General features: G+C 36.3%; 1 protein-coding gene across 12 annotated transcripts in view; it reads left to right on the top strand.

The window, feature by feature from the left end:
- The window catches only part of Utrn (utrophin), a 508932-nt gene that overhangs the window by 327682 nt on the left and 159371 nt on the right, over nt 1–21879 (top strand). The window contains exon 1 of one of the 12 annotated variants that reach the window (XM_078018969.1): nt 15497–15981. The exons of 10 other annotated variants lie outside the window; for them this stretch is intronic. In XM_078018969.1, the coding sequence (XP_077875095.1) occupies nt 15931–15981 (51 nt within the window). In that variant the 5' untranslated portion in view covers nt 15497–15930. Of the gene's footprint in view, nt 1–15496; nt 15982–21879 lie in introns of those variants that run through there. One more of the 12 variants, XM_078018968.1, reaches the window with a different exon arrangement.

The raw sequence follows: 21879 nt of genomic DNA, 5'->3' as shown, positions 1-21879 counted from the left end.
TGGAAATTAAAAAAGAGCTGACACAATCTCTTCAGCCCACAAGGAAGATTTTTTTCCTCTCCAGAAGGCCACTTTTCTTATTCTGAGAATAAAGCGTGGACATCTCTAGAATTGGGGGAATAAATACCAACATTTTTTATTATGCTGCATTGACTTTCCTGGGTGTATTACATTTAGGACATTGTAGTATATTATGAAATATGCTTCTCAACTAGATTTTATTTAATCTGGAAAGTTTTGACCTTAAGCCTACTTTAGTACTTTTTTCTTTCTTTCTAGGTTTACAGAGATAAACTTTAAATTTTCCATTGAGCCTATCAGAATCTCAAGCCCTCTGTTTCATTTCCTCTTCCATTGGAAATTATCATATAGCTTTAGGAAAATAATAGATTGTCCTGGAAAACTTGTTGATTTGTGGAAGCAGATTACAAAGCAAAAGTTAAAAGTATTATGGAATCAAGAGTTTTTGTTTTTACCAAAAAATACTGAAATAAGTAAAATATAGGAATGTTCACCATTTTAGAAGTAGAGAAAGTTTCATGGAAAAATTAAGGTGCTTTACTGGTGGAATTGTATATTTTAGTCTACCAGAAAGGACTGGAAAACAACTTGTTTTAAGGGAACTACAAAATACCCAAGACCTAGGTTAAGGCCCAAGTTACTGCATATATGTAGACCTGTAAAGAAATGAGTTTAACTTTTCTCCAGTGAGAGATTAGGTTGCATTGGATAGTTTTGATGGAAATGTGCAGATTTTCATTTATTTTACAAATAACTCTGTTAAAAATTTGTGTTGATTTTGCTGAGGTAGGTCCTGAGACTTGAGATCAAAACTTGTATCATTGTATTGTACACACATAGATGCATTCTTTTAAAAAAAATCATGTTTTAGGTACAATTGAGTCTGTGATATTTGTGTCTTGCCATAGGTTTTAGTCAGCTTTTTGCTGCTGTGACTAAAAGGATCTGACCAACACAATTATAGAGGAGGAAAAGTTTATTTGAGGGCTCATGGTTTCAAAGGTCTTAGTCCACAGAGGCCAGCTCCATTCCTCAGAGCTGGAGGTGAGGCTGAACATCATGGCAGAAGAGTGTGGCCGAGGGAAGCAGCTCACATGGTGATCAGAAAGCAGAGAAAGAGAGACTCCACTTGCCAGATACAAATATATATACCCCAAAGCCATGACCCAATTATCACCTCCTCCAGCCTCATCCTATCACTTCAGTTACCACTCAGTTAATCCCTATCAGGGGATTAATACACTGATTGGATTAAGACTCTCATAACCCAATCATTTCTCTTCTGAACTTTCTTGCATTGTCTCACATGTGAGCTTTTGAGGGACACCTCACATCCAAACCATAACACCGTATTTGTGGTTTAGTTCATTTTTCTCATCTTTTAGAAAGGGAAAAAAAACTAATAGGGAATTGTCTCCTTAATGTTTTGTCACATATAAGACTGATCAAAATTTAGTATTTACAAAGCAGGAAAATAAATATAAACAAAAGGCCTCGATGATCTACAATTGCTAAAGCAAATTAATATAGGTCATAGCAAAGTCCTATGTAACCATGTAGAAAACTACCTGTTAAGAGAAAGTTTCTAATCCTCTTTTTTTTTTTTTTTTTTAGCATTTTACAGGAATTCTAAAATTAGTATTGGAAAAGTATGCCTGAATAGCTCAAATGGTTGATGTTTACAGACCATTTTGGACCCAGAGATCCAAAATATAGTTTTACAAATAATTTCAATACCTTTCTAAACTGATTCGGTTTGGGATGTAAAATAACAGGTATTAATGTATAAATTAATGATTTGACTGATTAAGAATTTTAAAGATGTTGTGTCCACCGAGAACTAAAAAATAAATATTAAAAATTCTCTCTCTCTCTCTCTCTCTCTCTCTCTCTCTCTCTCTCTCTCTCTCTCTCTCTCACTCTCTCTTTAAAAAAAAAGAATTTTAAAAAGTTATAACATGTGATTTTACTTAGTTTTATAATATACTGTTAATAATAATTCAGAGAAGCTCTAAAACTTAAGAGAGGATTATGACAGACCTGAAATATATATTTTGTTTAATTTTATATTTGTCATACATTTATTTCTAAAGGAAGGCCTGTTTATATTTTGTTCTTAGTATTAATTAGATTTTTCATTGTATTTTACTTTTTAAAAAATAACTGTCTCATTTCATAATTCTTAGTTTATCAGAGAAGCCAATTTTATCTCAACTTCATTAAATAGTGATAATGAATTCATATTTAGTTGGCATAGAATTTTCTAAAGCCCTGAAGGTATATCCATGCAAGTGATTAAATTGGATTCCTATTCCCAACTAATTTTGGTTCTTGAGGATACTATAAGGAATTATTTTTGGCTGTCCTAATTATAATATATAATTTTATATATTTAAATACAATAGAATTGCACCTTTAAAAAATATAGTTCAACACCTTACTGTTTAGTTAAGTATATTGTTTTGATCAGTCTTTATAATTATGCTTCAGAGTCACCTTCTTTATTCTTTCTGGGCATTCCCCATTTCAATTTGAAAGAAATAGAGAGAACATAAACATTTCAGTAAATGATGGAAATATGATTCATGTTCTCAAATGGTACTTTGCCAGGGCTGGTGATGTTGCTCAGTGTAGAGCTTTTGCCCAGGGACCAGGGTTTGACCCCTGTACCACCCAAAAAAATAAAAGAATAAAATGGTGCTTTGTAATATTAACAAGGTAGCAGATATCCTAATAACAGATTGACTCTAGTTTTTTCATTAATAACAGGAGACAGATCTTAAGGATTAGAGGAAAAATCCGTAAGAGGCAGAAAAAATAAAATCGGCCAGAGGAGGCAGCTATAAAGGTGGTGATCTAGGAATGTGTATTGAATGGAAGGGCCATTGGGACTAAGGATAGGAAGAGAAAAAGGGCAATGGAGAAACCATGTGAATATTATGGACTACTCAAAGCATGGCTCTGACTGGCAGAAAGTGGGAAGCCAGAGTGGAATTGGCTGCTAGTAATAAGGGATAAAGCAACTCTTTAAAAAAATTTGTGTCAAAATGGTATTCAGTGGTCCATCACATCGAATCAGCACATCTTCACTGAAAACATTTTATTTAGCCCGTGCTCTGGAGTGCATTTCTCTTCTTTTCTGAACTTGAAAATCTTTTCTGGTTGATCTTTAATATGGGTCACTGAGCAGATTCTGTTTTACCTGATTAAATTAATGGTAACAAGGCCTAGGTCCAGTCTTTCCATTTTACTGTATACTTACTTAACTGTTCCCTCTGTCAGTTGTCCAACCCCTCTGCAAGATTAAGAAAATTAGTGGTTACAGTATCCTGCACCTCTGTTCAGCTTGAAATGTTATTGAGGTACATGTTTTCGCATCTTTTAAATCTTCATTTATTTGTGCAAAGCATTCCCTTTGGTGTATCGGAGTTACTGTTTGTTGCTTGTGCCTAAATCCAGCGAAGTCCAAGCATTATTTAAAATTTTACAAATGTGTGCCTGTTAATTTCCTTCCCTTAACATTTAATGGAAGACTTTCTCTCCTCAATTAGCTCACCCAAAATGTTACTAGGCTCCTCTGTGGCTGTCTGCTATTTGAGATGGGAAGCGACTGATTAGAATAATAGAACAGCATGATGGTCATCCTACATTCTTATATTTTAAAAGGGGATTTTTCTTTTAAAGGCAGCAGTTCCTGTTATGTACCATATTAGCTAAATATAAGATCCAGACTCTCCCTTGAGGCACTTTTTTTCACTTTACCATCCACTCTTTAATCCTTTATATCAATATCAATTCAGAAAAGTGATGTTTTTCCTAGTAAAAAAAAAAAAAAAAAAACTTCTCACCCATAAAAATCCAAACTGGGAAGACAGATCTATCAGAGGGTGGCTTTTAATTTGACAAAAGATTCTCTACCTTACAAAAGAATTTCCTGAAGATGACTTTAAATAGAGGATTCCCTTAGAGTGCCAAGAATCAAAGAATGTTCTAAAATTTAAAGGCTTTTTTTTCAAAACAGGCACACCTGTTCGTAATATGCATATGTAAATGGTGGCTATTTACATATGAGTCCCAATGCGGTGGGTAAATGAAAACCGGTTTGTGAATTGCTTATGTTTGCTCTTGTGAGAGAAAGTCGGGATGGCTTAGTCGCCCTTTGATATAGTATTTCACCCATCTCATCCTCTCTGTCTCCTAGTCCCTGAGCAGTTGGAGGGAAAGCTAAATCTCATTTTAAGAAATGCATTCTGGACTGAGAGGAAACCCTGTTTGATAATGCTAAGTAAGATTGGAATTTTTTCCCCTTCTCTCATTCCAGTTCTTAATCCTATAGAATTGAGACAATCAATTATTTTTTACTCAAATAGGTTTTGAGCAAACTGCTTTGTTGACTTGATGTGCTTTTAGTGGTCAATTCTATGAATTGTGAGTCTGCTCACATTGGTTCTTTATGAAACCATGGAGTAAATTATTTTTAATGCATTAATAGCTCAAAAATGTAAGGTCCTGAAAAGTAATACTTTTATGTCACTTTTTTTTCTTGGTATCTATTTTTTTTTCTTGGTATTTAGTACTTGTACTACATAATAGATACCAAAATAAAGGATGACTGACATATTATTGCAATTGTTAGATATTCATAGAGACTGTCTTGTTTAAATGCCTGTTATAGTAAGCACTTACCAAGCAAGAAGCACCATGTTCATTGTCTTACCTATGTTAATTCACTCAATCTCAACACAAGTCTATGCAGTTTAGGGTATTACTAAAATTCTCACTTTATGTGTGAATAAGTGAACTGAAGACAGGTCAAGTCTTGTTCAAGGTCATACAGTGAGTTGACCTGAAATTTCTCATGTTGTCCTGGAGTCTTTCTCTTTTGCTGGCCTTTGCTCTCATTCTCCTCTCAGTAATACAACACAAAACCCCCACAACCTTTCATTCCTCTTAGACTAAAAATACACAACCCATTTTTTATTTTTTAGTTATAGTTCAAGTGTGAGCAGTTTACCCTAATGATCCATTCCTCATTTGGTTTGAAAATTCACCAAGAGCAGGAAGGAGAAACATAACTCTATTTTTGTTTTGGTGTTAAAATTTAACTTTTAATCCCCTTTGCAGTATTCACTCAACTGTCAAGGAAATGATAAATCTTCTACCTCATTACACAAGAGGGCAGCACTTTCTTTTTAAATTTAAAGTACGATTTTAAAAAATACAGTCCAATTAAAATTTTCTGTCATGAAGTTAAGCTTGAATGATTTACAGGATGCTGGAACTTCTCTTATCTTTGGGGGAAATTTATGAGAAGATAAGGGCAAATCTTCAAAAGAATTTGGGATTCTCTTTAGAAAGTGGAAAGAGGGCTAGAATCACCCCTAGAATTTTTTACTTGTACATAGAATTGGATTAACTGTTTGGATAATTTTGTAAATGTATAAGTCTACCCAAATCATGATTTTCTCTTCAATTGTAGACTCGTATTCAAGGTATATAATTTTAATATGTTCTGATTGTTTTACTCTTGACAAGTACTTAATTGAACAGTGGCTTTATCTTTTGTGTTGTATAGGTCATTTGAGGGACAAATACATTGAACTTTTTTCTCTTCTCAAAGAACTTGCTTCCTCTTGGGGTTATAGGGAAGGTTGAGCAATTAGACAAAACAATCTGTAAACAGAGCAAGATACCTTGTAAGTAAAGTACAGGATAATAGTAGTGCATGATGGGAATAACCTACTTGATTAGGAAACTATTGAATCAAAGCTATAGTGAAGGCTTTGAGCAGATGGTGGAAAGTGAATTGGAACTGGATGGCTGGATCAACTTTGAATAGACAAAAACAAAAAACAAAATCCAGGAGGCTATTATGTAAGAGAGTAGAATTGTATCAACAGAAGTAGAACATAAGTTAGAGAAAGATAAAAACATACTGTCAAGACTGTTATGAGGAATTGATTTCTGGTATGTTATGGTATCTTTAAAAACTATATGCACGTTCTCTTTTGTTTGGTTTGGGTTCTTTAGTGATGTTGGTATCAAATCCAGGCAAATGATCTTCCACTGAGCCACACCCCCCTGCCCAAGCTACCCTTAGTAATATCAGAGCTATTAGACACGTGTAGTGATCTACCTTTATGCTAGGCACATTTCAAGTGTTAAATTGTCATACTATGTATTCTATTGAACATAGAACATTTCTGTTATCACATCAAGTTCCAATGGTCAGTACTGCATAATAATTTAAATATTCTTGGGTTGGGATATGGAGGGCCATTAAAGATAGGGGATGATACAATTTAAAATGATTACAGCATTTAAAAGTTATAAACAGGGAGTGTGTGTGTGTGTGCGCGTGCGTGTGTGTGTGTGTTTGAGAACGAGGGAGAAAAATGCGTTCTATGGACCAAACACAGCTTGCAAATGTATGTAAGCATTTTGTATGTATTTTTTTAAAATTTCTTAGTTAATTTACATTTTAATTGGCTACTACTATATTAGTTTTATAGACAGGGAAATAGAGGACAAGATAAAATAAATAACTTTTCTTTTTATTGAAGTGGTTTTGAAGAGAATTCAGTTAGGTTTTTCCATGCTAATAGGATTTAGAAGGTAATTTGAGGATAAAGAGAGACCAAAGATAGGAAGGATGGTGTGCAGTTATCCATTTAGGAGTTGAGATGGAGAACTGTAGGAGGAAGGGACCAAGAGGTTTTGATATTTATTTTGTAATATGTGAATATTTATTGGTGATTTTAAGTTGTTTTGAAGTTTCACAAATTTTTGTGCTTACATAGAGATCTATCTATGATATTGATTCAGCACTTCAAAAACTTTTTTGGGGGGTTGTCTACTACATGCAAGTGATTATTAGACTCTCAATGAATACATCAGTGAACAAAATACAGTATGGCTTTACTGATGTGGTGAATATTTTATCCTTAAAATTACTCTTTAATAATTAGTAATCAGTGGTGAACTTTTATGGAATCTACTTGTATTTATTTTTAAATATTGGTTGCTAATGTTAGCCAATGTTAACTTTTAGCAAGTTGTGACAGGCATGGTGGTGCATGCCTGTAATCTCAGCAATTTGGAAAGGTGAGGCAGGAGAATTTCAAGTTGCAGGCCAGCCTCATCAACTTAGTGAGGCCGTAAGCAACTTAGTGAGACCCTGTGACTCAGTGATTAAGTACTCCTGGGTTTAATCCCCAGTATGCCCACCCTCTCTGAAAAGGAAAAAAAAAAAAAGACAAATGTAAACATTGGGTTGACAATATACAGAGATATTAAAAAGTTCATTCACTTGGCTTCTTAAATAAATGTAATGTTTTTCAGAGTTCATATTAATTTTCTAAAAATGTATGAAAACACAGTAAAACTCTCCCTACTCAATTTGGTAGGAAAGCCTTCATTATCCCATAAATATAGTTATCTAGCTCAATGAATTTTTATTAAAACTAAAGACTGACTTTCTTAATAAGAGTGTTTGTCCAAGTGTCACAGAAACACTGAACAAATAAGGTTCAGAGGAGGGTTCCAGGGTCACATAGTTTAGATAACTATCAGAGAAATAACAACACAGGTCTTTTGATTTCAAGCACATCCCTCTTTATTTACCCCACGAAAGACATAATATTTTAAGGCATGGGTGAAATAGTACAAATGAGCAATCCAGTTGAGATGTAACATCAATCATACTTCCTCATGATTCAAAAGTTGTCTGTATTGCTTTTCAGAGTACCATAATAGTGGAATGATCTGAATCATAATTTCTGATGAAAACTTATCTTCTAAATGATTTAAGTCCTTGGCATAATGAGTTATAGACTTTTCTACAACAGCATGTAGTGTAGACCATAAGTTAACTAAGAGGCATTAGAAAGTACAGATGCCACCACTAAAAAAGGACCAGCCAGTGGCTTTGGGAGTGGGAATAGAGGTAGAATGGGATAATACAACCAGAGTCAAACAATATTGGTTATCCTCAATAATCCAAAGCAATAATGTTGCATTTTATAGCAACATTTAGATTGTGTTTAAGCTTTCTAAATTGGTTACATATTTTTCAATATTATACAGTTTTTTTTGTAGCATCCTCAATAACATCTATAGTGTTTTGAATCTCATATGAGCACATGTTTGTTTTTTGTACATTACTAGCAGTCTCCCAGTTAAGTTAGGGATTGAGATGGATGTTATACTTTTGTTAAAAGTCACAATATAATTGAGAAAACAATGAGATCAATTTTATTATATGAATCTCTTGCTAATTATAAAAAACATGCCCAATGCAATGTTCCAAAAAGTATTCTGTGCAATAGCAACATTGCTTGGGTATTTTTTAGCCTCCCAATATTAGGGATTTAAATTCAATATTCATTTTATATTCTCTGTGACTTTATACTCATTCCATAATTTAACTTTAAACTTACATAGCCTACAGGTCAAGTTCTGGATTTAAGTTCTATTTTAAATTTCTTGGTTGGGCAATTTTCAATGCAGAAGTGGAGAAGATAAAACTTTGCAAACTCAACCCTATTACAGGATCTAGGTCCTGGACAAGAGGTCAGATGACTGTTTAACCTGCTGTTACATTTCCTTCGGTTTATATATAATATTTTATTTTATATAAAAAATATATATATATATATTAGAAATCTTCATAGCTCCTCAAGCATCCCTTTTCCAGACCTGAGTATAACTTTGAAGGACATTGCTATTAGTATTGCAGTATCTCTGTAGCCACCCGTACATTGTAGTGCTGTGCCTCTGCTGCAGTTTAGCTGGGGTCACTTTGCCACATTTGAACAATAAATTGAGGCTTCAGTGTCTGAACAGATGGGTCTATATCAACTGATTTTATAAACATTCCTCAAAATCTTATATCACAGTGTTGGAGGACAACAGGAGTACTGAAAACCTTGGAAAGAGAGTAGCTACTGTGATACAGGATCTATTTACACACAAACTTATTTTTAGCAGGAGTTACTGGTTATAGAGTAACTTAATGAGAACAAAGGCTTTGTCCATGTGTCTTTTAGGAAAGTTGACCATTGACTAACCCACCACTGCTGAAGGCTTGTTTTTTATTGAGGGCTGATTTGCTCAAATGGTAGACCATCTGGCACTTGAAAACTTCTGAAACCTTCTGAGATGAAAATGATTGCTTCTGGTAGCATTAACTTTCAAGTATAATGATGCCACCATTTCTGAATAGATACCTACAGAGAAAGAGAAATGTGTTGCTTGAGAATTTTCTATTGCTTTAATTTTGTGTGAAAAAGTAACCTGAGCTAAAAGAGACTTAAAATAAGAATACCATTTTGATGCTCAGATCTCCAGTCCCTCTCTCAGAGGTAAACTTTATTGCTTTCTTTCTTTTAGGTTTTTCTAGAAATGTCATTTATAGATCTTTCCAAAAGTGTTATAGATTATACCTATACATACTGTATCACTCCTCTTTTTTTGACATATGCATATATGTGGAGTCCTATCTAAATACATATATATTAGAAATTACTTATTAGCATACAGAAATCAGCTCACTGTTTTCCATAACCACATGGCAATCTACTGTGTCAATCTGCCATAATTTATTTGCACATTTTCCTATTGAGAGATATTTAGATTGTATGGAGCATTCTTGCACATGTGTCTGTACACATGTTTGCAAATTCCAATAGAATTTCTGAGTCAAAAGTTATATGTATTTTAATATGTGATGGGTCTTGTTAAATTATTCCTGGCCTCCATATTTGGAAAAATCTAATAAACTTTGGGAAATGTAATAGTACACTCTAATCTTATCAAATATAGGAATTCTTTATTCAGTAATTAATCTACTGATTTTCTTGTAAGCTTTTAGCACATTGTTTGGTTCACTGTCTATAAAGTACTTCATTGGAAACTTTTAGGGAAGAAACAAAGACATAGGATAGAGCTCAATGCCCAGAAGAAACATAGGAAGAAATTGAGGTAAAAATACAGAATAAAGCTCTGGGGGTAGGGAATGGAGGATGATTATTTTCTTTGATTTTCAGGAGCCATATTTGTGGTTCCTATGAAAAGCGTATTGACTATTGGTACAGTTAGTGAAGGTGAATCATATTAGGAAGTTGCCGTAAGTTTGGGTGTGTTTGTGCAGAGAATTTTAAGTGGGATATCAAGCAGGATGATGACAAGTACATGATGAGAGTAGAAGCAGTAACTCAGCTATGTTAAGCAGGAAGAGGGCAAGAACATGGGTGGGAGTTGCAACATTAACTGAGCTATGATTGTATTAGCCTGCCAGCATCAGAAAAGTCCTACTGCTTAGTATTATATGCAGAAGTACAGCTGATCTCTTAGGATTAGTTTGACTTTCCTCTAAGTTCACCCACTGTTCAGTTCCCTAAATGCATATTCAAATTTGGGGAACAATGCCCTCCTGGGAAGAGTCCCAGCTTCTTGTGTCTTTCTCTCTTGTTTTTTTTTTTTTTTTTCTTATGATTGAAAACAGTGCTTTCATTTTTTAATTTTGACATTTTCATCCCTAGTATTAAAACTGGTATTTTAATTTTGGCTTCGATTTTTCTAAATCTGGACAATTGAAAAGTCGGAGTAAAACTTTAGAAAAACTTTCAGAACTTCCTTTGGAGAGTTCTGTGTGATTTAGTTGCATATCCCTCAGGCTTGTGCTGTCAGTAGACATCTGGAATTTTGAGGCTTGCCCGCCTGAGATTGCTTTCCTCCTGTGTGATGCTGCATTTTTTTTTAGGAAGGATATGGTTTGGAAACATTAACTTGTCTTGGCATTATTTTTAGTCACCTAATAAAGTGCTTTCTGAATCATTAAATATTTAGAAGGTTGTTGAAAGTTGACCCCTGCACCTGGCTGGTTAATTCAGAAGTAGATCAGCTGGCATTTCTCTTCCTGAACCCCTTCCCCACTCACCCATTTCCTTTAAGAAGAAAAAGCTCTTTGTGCCTTTTAAAATGTCTATTAGAATCTTCTGGCTATGGGTTATGGAAACTTATAAAGTATCGAATCTTTTTCTTATGAATCATAATTTTTATTACCCAACTACCACCTATATCATTATCAAAATCAATGGCATTGTTGAAGATGTGAACATTAAGAATAATTCTTTGTGTACAAAGCATATTGCCTGAATTTCCTGGGATAAAAGGAGAGTTCCCCCTTTCATCAGGGGGCTTAGCCTCCATCTTTAGGTTGAACTTTCTGCCCTTTAGGGCTGTATATTACCTTAAATAGCTACCAGCTGACAGGCTGTGCTGCTGGCTGTGGTTAGCTGGCAAGCTGTCATGGACAGAGCAGTCTCTCCTAATGGAACCACAGTGGTAATAGACAATGAGTTGAAATCTCAGATCATGATTAGCGTCTTTAAGCTATTTTGTTTTGAATTCTAAATCCCAAGTTAGCTGGGTTATGAAAAGGAGAACTGTGGGATATTTCTTTCACAAAAAATGAACTGGATCTTGCCTTGATCAGAATGGGCTTATAACAAGCAAATTTTTCTACCCATGTCTGAAGCTCTTCACTTAATAACAATGAGTAAGCCAGGGTGGACTGATTTATTTGTAATCACCTATTGACCTCCATATGCTTCACTTTGGAGACTCCTAAGAAGTCTTTCTTTTCTTTTTTGTTCTTTGTATAGGCCAATATAAAGAGAAAGCTATTTGGTTTTACATAGAAAACTCACTTCATCTTTATAATTTTTAAAATTTTGCACTTTTGTTTTGAGTGAGAAGTATGGCTTAAAGACCCACTAGAGTGACTTGTGACTTGGTTTTCAGCCAAGCAAACTGCTCTTCTTCCTTATGTTTGACTGAACCCTCGAGCTTTTAATAAAAATACTAAATAAGTCATCTGTTAACAAATTGTAGGCAATACAGTTGGTGTGAAATGTTTATAATGAGCCTAATCTTCGAAAGTTTTTGCCAAAGCCAAATAACATGTAGATTTCCTCCTTTTGACATTGTTAGTGTTTTTATGTCAAGTAATTTCAATTTAGGTTTTACTGATTCCATAGCTGAATTTTCCCGTGCTTCTCTGTGGTTCGGGAAGCTTCTCTTTCTCATGAAACTTGTGCCTTTCTGTTTGGGACAGGGCTTATTTTACTAGTGATTCCTGGGTGATTCAGTGTTGATCTGATATAAGGATTGGGAGTGTTAAGCCCATTCCCCCTCTTGAGGATTTGTGAACAATTTATTTGCACACTAGTTTAAACCAACAAAATGTCAGCTACTTCAAATATCATCATTCAATTTAGTAAGTTTCTCTGGAGATATATGGCTTTCACTAGAGGCCTCTGTGTTTTTTTGTTGTTGTTTGTTTCAGTGATGATAGGATTATAGGAGAAAATGTATCAAAAAGGTGCTTGGTAAAAAAGAGATATGGAAATGAAATATAAAGGTTTATTATCCAGATGATATTTTCTGTACTGACTTTAAACTGAGATAGTTATTGTTATTTATGGATATCAAACAAAGTCACTTGTTGCAAGTGACTTACATATTCTTTTTATGTCTCACTTCTAATGTGCCAATTATCAAAGATCACATTACTTTTGAGTAACATTATATTTAGCTATTTGAATTTTATGGATTATCTCTGGATTTTTATGTAATCTATTTGTTGTTAACTCTTTTTAAAAGAAGAGCATTTGTTATTGTTGTTGTTGTTGTTCTGGGGGTATAGATTAGTGATAAAGTTTTTGCTTAGTATGAGCGAGGCTATAAGTTCAATGCCCAGCACCTAAAAAATAAATAAAACAAAAATAACATTTTCAGTTGCTGTCCAGTGTTTGAGATATAGTTACTCTGTAATTAAAAGTAGTTAAGAAATGAAAACTTTTTTTTTTGAATGATTCTACCTTCTTTTGAATGATCCATTTTGAATATGGATCCACTCAGTTTTATATCCTTCAACCCACCTTTTTCTACTAAAGAGGGTACCATCATAGCTAGATTTATCCATATCTTAATTTTTGAGTTTCCATGACTGTAATCAAGGGAATTTCAGTTACATGTTCTTTCTTCTGTACTAGCATAGAATGTCAGTTCTGAGAATGGGAAGTTGATACAGAAGCATGAACTGCAGGACATCTGTAGGCGGGAACATGCTCTTCTCTTCCTTTGTCTAGGACACAGGTCCTTTGCAACTGATCTAGGTTCCTTTGCCCTCCTCCTTGGGAAGATTCCCTCCTAGAATGCAGTCTCTCTCTCCCTCATCTTCTGCTCTGTGCTTGCCCTTGTGTAAGGATATAAGACCCATGGGGCTCTTCTAACAAAGTATCATCCTTGTCTTGGTGTAAGAACCTTTTAAACATTAGAGAAAGGTGATATTCTCTGTTATTCAGCAGAGTTATTTAATTCCTTCTACTGATATGTGCAGGGGGATGGCATGTTTGCACATGTCCCTCATGACAGTCCTCCAGCACCCTGGGTGGTAGCTGGAAGTTTGCCCAGCTGAGATGGTTCCTTTTCTCTCTCTCCTTTATTTATTTATTTATTTGGGGTGGTGGTGGTGGTGGTGGTGGTGGTGGTAGTGGTGGTGACTGTGCTGGTGGTTTCTTTTGTCTTGTATTTATGTAAAAAGTTTATTTGCTGCTGTTGAAAGATCTCAGCATGTGGCTGCAGACCCCCTGACAGGCCAGGTTTGGTGGCTTGGTCAGTTTCTGTAAGTTTCCTCACTAAATTTCTGGCAGTTCATCTTCAGACTGATGTCAGTCCTGTTGTGGCCCAAATTGCAGATTATTTTTACATATGAATTTCTGAATAGCCATTAGATTAACACATTTGTTTTCGAAATCGAAAGTGCCTGTGACTATGTCTGAATCTGGAGCATGGAGGTGAAACACATTCTGCTAGAAATCCCATAAAGCCATTTCCCCCCTGGGGCCATGTAGGTTTTTATGAATAAATAATGAAAATATTTTAAAAGCTTGTTAACTTTTGTATAAATGGACATATGTAAAACACATGCTATTTAAATACTGATATGAAAGTAGGTTGGAAATGAAATGGACAGAAAAATGGCTTGCAAATCTAAAACACAATAAGCACATTTTGTAAAAAACCCTGATGGGTTTTTGTTCTTTTTGGCTGTTAAATGGAATCTCTTTCCTTGCATGATTAGATGAGTGCTAACAGTTTTGATATTTGAACAATTCAAATAGCTTTTTAGGAAAACCTGTATTCTGGTCTAAGTTTTTTTCCCCTCCCTTCACTCAGTGCCCTGATATAAATAAAGTAAACTTAGTTATATTAAAATTAAGATCATTCGTGATGTATCACCATTAAAAGCACTCTGTGTTTATGACAAAGTGCTGTACACAACTGGAGAAATACATTTCATATGGACATTCCTTTCGTACTTAGCTTTTATTGCTATACTAAATAGCTGTGTAATGTAAGAAAGCAAAATCGCACTTTGCCTTGGAATGATATCCCTAATCCCAGTACAAGGGAGATACAATTTGGATTGAACTTTTCCTCTAAAGTGATCACACTTAAAACTTGCAAGATAGTGTTTCTCTGAGAGCCTGTAATAGCTTAACAGCACAATGTGAAGACACATTCAGTGAAATTGGTGGTTACTCACGTTTGGGTTCAGTTTTATGTCAGAAACCAGTCAAATCCTCATATGAAAACAGTCTGAATGGCTTTCAGTGGTATCAATGAGATCAAAGGACTTTCCTTTAAAAGTGTTTTCTCCTATCATTTTATCTTTAAAACCTTTTCTTTTAGAAATAATAAAATTAATCACGCCTATTTTCTTTTGTGACTTGTATTGTGTTGTATGTCCACTCCCTTTTGTTTTCATGGGTGGGCTCCCAATGGGAATATGGGTCCAGTGATCCATTCAGGACTGAGACAATGTAAGAGATACTGTACTGAAGTTTGGGGCAGGGAGGCCTCCAGGAAGTGGGAGTGAGCTTCACTTCAAACTGTGTGAGGGGTGGTGGAAAGGGAGGATGCTGATTAAAATAATAAACAACTGCTGGAAAGAGAAGTGGATTACCACAGTGCTGTCAGATCAGCCAGGGGAGCTGCCGGGGCTGACTGAGACTCTTCTCCTCGGCCACAAACCCTGCAGAGGGGACCATGAGGTTTGCTGCTGTGAGAACTTTCTGGACACACAACAACTTTTAAAGCAACTTTATTTCTGCTGCACTGACAGCATCCCTTAGTTCAGGCGGACCTGGGGGAATGGACTGAGACTAGCTTGGTGGTTACCATAGCAACCCCAGCTGCTGGTGCCTGGGAGAGTGGGAACCGGTGGCCTCTTGTCTGATGTTTTGGTGTTTCTTCAGCTAAGAGCACACTCCTCCTTGTTCGAACTCTACATAAAGTTATGCTCTTTGAAAATTGGCTCTTTACCCAGGATTTTTTTTTTTCTTTCTGAAACCAGTCTGAATGGAGGAAGTTGGTAATACTTGGCTCTTTTTTTTCTTTTTTTTTTTCTTCTCTCATGCAAGTTTCCAGGACATAGCTTCTTTTTGCCGTGTGTAATTGAGACCAAACTCTAAGCTTGGGGCCAGGAGAGAATAGTGGTGGCCTGCAGGTCATTAGTGAGGTGAGCACAAGGGGATCCTGGGCTTCCCAGAGAAAAAAAGAGACTATGCCAGCCTCGTGGAATGCAGCTACCAGAAAGCACAGAAGCAGGTCTCCTGGTGAACTCCGAAGTCCATGAAAAAAGGGACTCACGGTGGGGTCGCGAAAATGTCCCCGCACAAGCTGCTGTTGCTGATGGACCATTGCTCAAGGGCAAGACTTGTAAAGGATTTTACAAAGGATTTTAAAGTATAGCCAGAAAAGATACGGTTTTTAGAAGTTGAACACTGTTGTCTGAAGGAAGTTTGCCAGAAAGATGTAGGCTTCAAGGGCTACTGGACGATGATTGGTCTGAACTTCAGCTTACGGGAATTGCTGACAAAATTTGAAAAGGTATGCGGCAAGCAAACTTCATGAATGTTCTCTTTTGCCTTCTTCTTTTCTTCTGTTTCTTTCTTTTCTTTTTTTTTTCCCCTTTCCTATGCATTTTGAAAACAGGTACCTTTTGCTGCCTTGGTTCCTTAATATAACTTAAAAAGCATATTTGCTGTTGATAGCCTCTTTGAAATTGTTTTTCAAGGAAAGCAGTTCTTTTCTGTGGGCAGGAGGGCTTCTCCTGATGCCTGTCAGTTATAGAATTCCACATCAGAAGAGATTGTTTGTACTCACGTCGGCTGGTAATTTTAACTGAGATTTATTTTGGGGAGAAAACAAAACAATAACCAAAACCCAGCAACAAACATCAGGTTTTGATGCCAAAGTCTGACTTCATCAGGCGTGGGGATTTTTTTTTTTTTCCATACTACTCAGGTTTGTTTATTTCATCAACCACTGCTTGTGGAGCCTGCCCTGTGCAGCCCTGTCTGAGGAGCTAGTTGTTTTATGGTGCCCATAGCCCATCAGCCCTCAGATTTTTCCTTTTTAATCTGGTGTGTTTGCCTTCGGAGCGTTTGGATACACTGCGGAGCTCTAATACGTGGATTAGTGATTTTGCATTTAGTTCTTTTTCCATAGGAAGGCTCTTGGCACACTCTAGGGTATAGTCTAGCCTGCCAAATGTTGCCTTACATTTACAGTTAAACAAAACCAAAAACCTCAACATGCCACCGATGGACTCCTGCCCTCCTTAGCTTTGGATGCCAACCAGCAATCTTCTTTCAATTTCCACTCTTTGAAGAAAAAAAAAATCATAAAAAGAACAGAAAGGCGGAGTCCTTCCTCTGTGTGTACAGATCAATTATGTATCAGTTGTTGTTGAAGATGTGCTCTGTGGTTTTCACCATGAATAATACCCCATGGTTCATTGCAAGTACAGATATAAGTGGGACTGTACTGAGTCATTAAAAGAATAATGGGCTTTTTCTTACAAACCAAAACTGCCAGAGGAAAAAAAGATGTAAAACCATGCCATTTGAAAAGTTTGAAAGCTTTTCCAAAACCATTGCAGTCAGCACATGCCTCTTAATTGGAACAGTGTAATGGGAACACTGTGCAGAAAAAACTTAGCTCCTCCTTCATGGCTACTCCCTGCTGGCCGCTCCCCCATCTTTCCTGTACCCCAACTGTAATAGTGAGGATTATGCTTGTAATAGAGGGTGGACTTTGACCTCTCGCTTTAATACATTGCTAAGCATCTGAATTCCTGTGAGTAAAATGATGGTTCCCAGTCAGCTTACTCACCAATGTAGAAGGGGTGGGGAAGGGAGAGAATGTAAGTGGCAGCTGGGAACAGCAGGTGACAAACTTTATGACCATAAAGAGGTCTTGTTAGCTTGGCTTGTGTAGATTTGTCTGTTTCTTCCTAAAAAGGTGTAGGGCACATGTTACATGAATAATTCATTACTTGGACCCCCTGAGAGGCGGTAATTGTGGGCAATAGCTGGACTTTTGTGTTGTAATTGCTGCTATTAGTCTTAAAGCTTAGGTCAGCTACCAGAGGTGAGTAACTTAGCCTGAGCCTTCAGGCCATTTTATTGGTAGAGAGTTTAGAAGTTCTGGTTATGTTAGTATGTTTCCTCTTTCAAACCTTAGTACCTGAATATTTCTTAATTTTTATTGTAGCAGTTGACAGTAAAGAAGTTTACTGGCTTATGTCTGTCAAAGGCTCCATTTGAGTTGGAGGTTTTTTTTGTTTTTTTTTTGTTTGTTTGTTTTTAATGAAGGGCAGTTTCTCCATGTGTTTATTTATGTTAGACACCTTTATAAAAATCCATGTGATTTCACTTGTAGGAAATTGTCAAACACGAATGTATTTTTTCCCAACTCCTATTTTTAGAAAAAAATCTTTTGTGTATTTTCACAAAAGCTGTCTTGTATGTTGAGTTTATGCCACCTTGATTCATGGCCAGGAAAAGTGGAATTATGGGAAAGCATAATTACACCTCTAGATTCCAAAACCTACCTTCCCCCAACTCTGAAAGCAATAATGCCATTCTGAGGCAAAGACCATTGCTTCATGCAAAAGCCACATGAAAAGTTCAGAAGCCAAATGACTGTCTTCCCATATGCTAAGGTAGAATCCTCTTACTTTCAATCCCCTTAGTCCTGTCTTTTTGTCAGTATTAGTGATCCCTTTCTAGAGAGTACTAACCTTAGTGATTTTAAGCTGTTGAGGCCAACAGCTGTGGTGGGGTGGGTCTTTCAGTGATGGCCCAAATGGAATGATAGATAATTCAAGTTCCCAGATGAAGGCAGCAGTTTGTGAAGGTAATGCTGACACTGACTGAGAGTCTAGTCCCAAGATGTGTGATGTCAGGATTTTGGTTTTCCAACATTGGCAAGTGGGCACGTTGCACATGATACTCCTTTTAAATTCCCTTAGAAGGGCAATGCTGCAAGTCTTGGGGGACCTAGGCAGGGAGCATTTGCTTCCCAAAAGGTGACAGCTCTTTGAGGATCAGGAAACCCCAACTGGAGGGATCCATGAATATTCCAGAGTGGCACCTAAGAGGAGGAACTTCTTACCAGGATAGGTGACCTTGTGGCGAGATGTGACCATGACCAAGCAGGTCCAAATCCTCTAATCGAGTGATGAAGGTGAGCCTATGTGACCATGGGCCCTGGGATGACTGTCTTGACAGTTGAAGCACATAGTTGAAAGGAGACAAAAAGCTGGTCCACCATGGTACCACACTGAAATCCAGTCTGTGGGGTAGTTTATTGCCACTCCGATTTTAATTAGTTTTCTCCTGAAAGTACTTCTTAAAGTAAGTGTCTCATGGCTTTAACTACTTTTTTGTTTTTGTTTTTTGCTACTAGGGGTGCTTAACCATTGAGCCATGTCCCCAACCCATTTTTATGTTTTATTTAGACACAAGATCTCATTAAGTTGCTTAGGGTCTCACTAAGTTGCTGAGGTTGGCTTTGAACTTTGTGATCCTTCTGTCTCAGCCTCCAGAGCTGCTGGGATTACAGGTGTGCGCCACTGTGCCAGGCTTTTAACCACCATTAACATACTGTCCTACTAGAACCACTTGCCTATTCACTCTGCTCTTTTTGCCTAGTAGTCACAGAGGATTGAGTAATGGACGATTTTAGCTCAGTGACATTTTGAGTGACTGTTGCTTTTATTAATTTATGTACCCCTGCTACTAAATGATTAATGATAACAGTAGCTCTCTAAGGGTTTTGTTTCTATTTTTAATAGATGATAATTGCACATCTTTATAGGGTACAGAGTGATATTTTGGCACATTTATATGTTGCATAACTATCAACTCAGGAGGTTTAGGTTGTCCATCATCTCAAACATTTATCATTTCTTTGTGATAGAATAGTCAAACTCCTCTCTTCCTGCGCTTTTGAATGATATGATACAATATCTTTAAATATAAACCACCTCTAAGGGTTTTTTTTTTTTCACTTTTTGTAAGCATTTACCTCCTAAGGGATGACTGTAATTTCTTAAAATTTCAATTACAATTTGTATTGATTAATTTGAAATGTCTAATTTTAAAACAGGTGTATCCTGGGTGAGACCCACCAAACTTGACACTTTAAGGCCTACTCATTTATTCAGTATTTAGTAAATTTTTCTGAAATCCCCTGAGCAAAGAGATGAAGTGGACAGCAGGAGGCCGTCCCTCATCAACCTCACAGCCTAGAAGGTGGCTACAGACTTAAGCAATGAAGGTTTCCTTTTGTTTTGGCAGGGGGCGGGGAGGTGGGCATTATTGGGGATTGAACTCAGAGGTGCCTTATCACTGATTCACGTCCCCAACCCTTTTTATTTTTTTTTTGTTTTGAGACAGGGTCTCATTGAGTGGTTTAGGGCCTTGCTAAGTTGCTGAAGCTGGTCTCAACTTGTGATCCTCCTGGCTCAGCCTCCTGAGCTGCTAGGATTATAGGCATGTGCCACCGCACCCTGCTAAGCAAGGAAGTTTTAAATGATAAGTATGTAATTAAGCAAAAGAAGAGGAAACTCTAAAAGTAATTAATCCCAGTGTTTGTGAAGAGAAATTACATATAAACTGAGATTTACAAGTTGAGTTGAAGATCAAGGAAGGAAGGAAGATTGTGTGCCTGTGTGTACAAGTTTGTGGTGTAGATAGATCGAAGCTTTCTGGGCAATAGGAACTGCTTTGACACGGGTCAGGAATTAAGGAGTTGGTACCCCAGGATTGTAGTTTCAAACATTTAAAATGCAGTCATTCATGACTGGGTTGTCAAGCCTCTTCCAGTTTGATTACCTTTATCTAACTGGAGGGGAACAATGTGAGATAATAGTTAGGTTGCATGAAGCATATAGCAAGTGTTCCTTAGGAGCTTGTGTTCATGTGCAGATCCTATCTACTTTACAGGTGTCACACCTTAAAAGGGAAGCCACTATATTTTAATGCAGTCTGATTATAGTGTGCTTTAGAAACAATTGGCATAGAATTGAGGATTTGGAACTTTTTTTGGTTGTGAAAGCAATTTCTGTTTATAGCAGTGTTTACTGTGTTGAAATTTAAAATGTAGTTTGTTTATTAATTCTTTATCATTGCAAATTGGTTTGTTTAAATTAGTTTTGTGTGTGTGGTCCTGTTTTCTGAACCCAAGGCCTTGCACATGCTACACAAGTGCTTTACCACTGACCACACCCCCAGTTCCAAATTATCTTGAAAGTGCACTGAATTGTGCACTTATTCTGCTTAATAGACATTTTTTACTGTATTGTCTTAAGTATATTTGTGATCATGGATAATGTGAAAAAAACATTGGCATTGATTTCCTTATTTATAAAGGCTACTGTAGACCTGATTATGAAAATATCTAATATTGGTCTAAATATTATTCATTTAGAGTGATTGATATCTGTGAGATTTCTTGCTGAAAGGAAATGCAGTATGTAGAATAATTAATCAAATAATTGGTTGAAATCAATAAAGTAATTGAGATGAATAATCACAATTACTCATTATCTCAGAAACCTCAACAAACTGTCTCAAAACACATTTACATATGACTTAATAACCCTTGGTTATTATCTTAACTTATTTATTATATTATTATTTAGATAATATCTGGCTTTGTTAATTATGATTTTTCATGTTCAAAACTTATAAAGTGGAGTTCTGATAATCCTAAACTATCTTGGCGATCTAGTCTGATTTTGAAAGGCTGGGTGGATTTATTTCCTGCCCTGGTTAACTTTATTTAGCCAGAGCTGTGGGATAGAGTAGAGAAATTATTGCTAATCTCACTTCACCTTCAGAACAGGTCAGAACTCCTCCAGAGGAAACATTGCTATGGCCATGTAGGGTTAGGTAAATATGCCGTGCAAAAATAAAGCAAGATTATGTCAATGAGAACCCAGGATGCTTCTGTCCTAGCGCCAGTTTAGTTAAGGAAGACTTTCTGGTGGTAATCTTCCAACTCTCTGCTTCTTCTCAGAATTCTATCTGTTATAGTCTGAAGAAATAATTCTACTTATCTAGCTATAGACTATTTCATTATAAAACATTATAAATAGAATTTATGTGATATCCATTTTAAAGTATTTTCAGTTAACCTCTCTGTGGGTTACATTATTTGAGGAATGTCCAGGTGAAGACAAAATTGGGATTAGAATGTCAATTATTAAATAAAAAGTGAGTAAATAAATACATGAATGTTTGCAGAGTTGGTTCTACCAATGAATGTTTTCTTTTATTTGTGGAGTTTGTGTTGACCTGGAGAGTGGGTCTTGTTCCCAGAAAGACCCTGAGGAAATCTCTTTTAGCTTTTGTAGCTGTCTTTTGGAGGGTAGTTCTGAAAGTTTGCATCTCGTGCAATTGATGGAGTTTTAGTTAGAGAAAAATATGTGGTTCT

The sequence above is a fragment of the Ictidomys tridecemlineatus genome, chromosome 8, assembly GCF_052094955.1.
Source record: "Ictidomys tridecemlineatus isolate mIctTri1 chromosome 8, mIctTri1.hap1, whole genome shotgun sequence".
NCBI lineage: Eukaryota > Metazoa > Chordata > Mammalia > Rodentia > Sciuridae > Ictidomys > Ictidomys tridecemlineatus.
The sequence above is the reverse complement of the archived record's forward strand: the minus strand, read 5'-3'. Positions and strand labels throughout refer to the sequence as shown.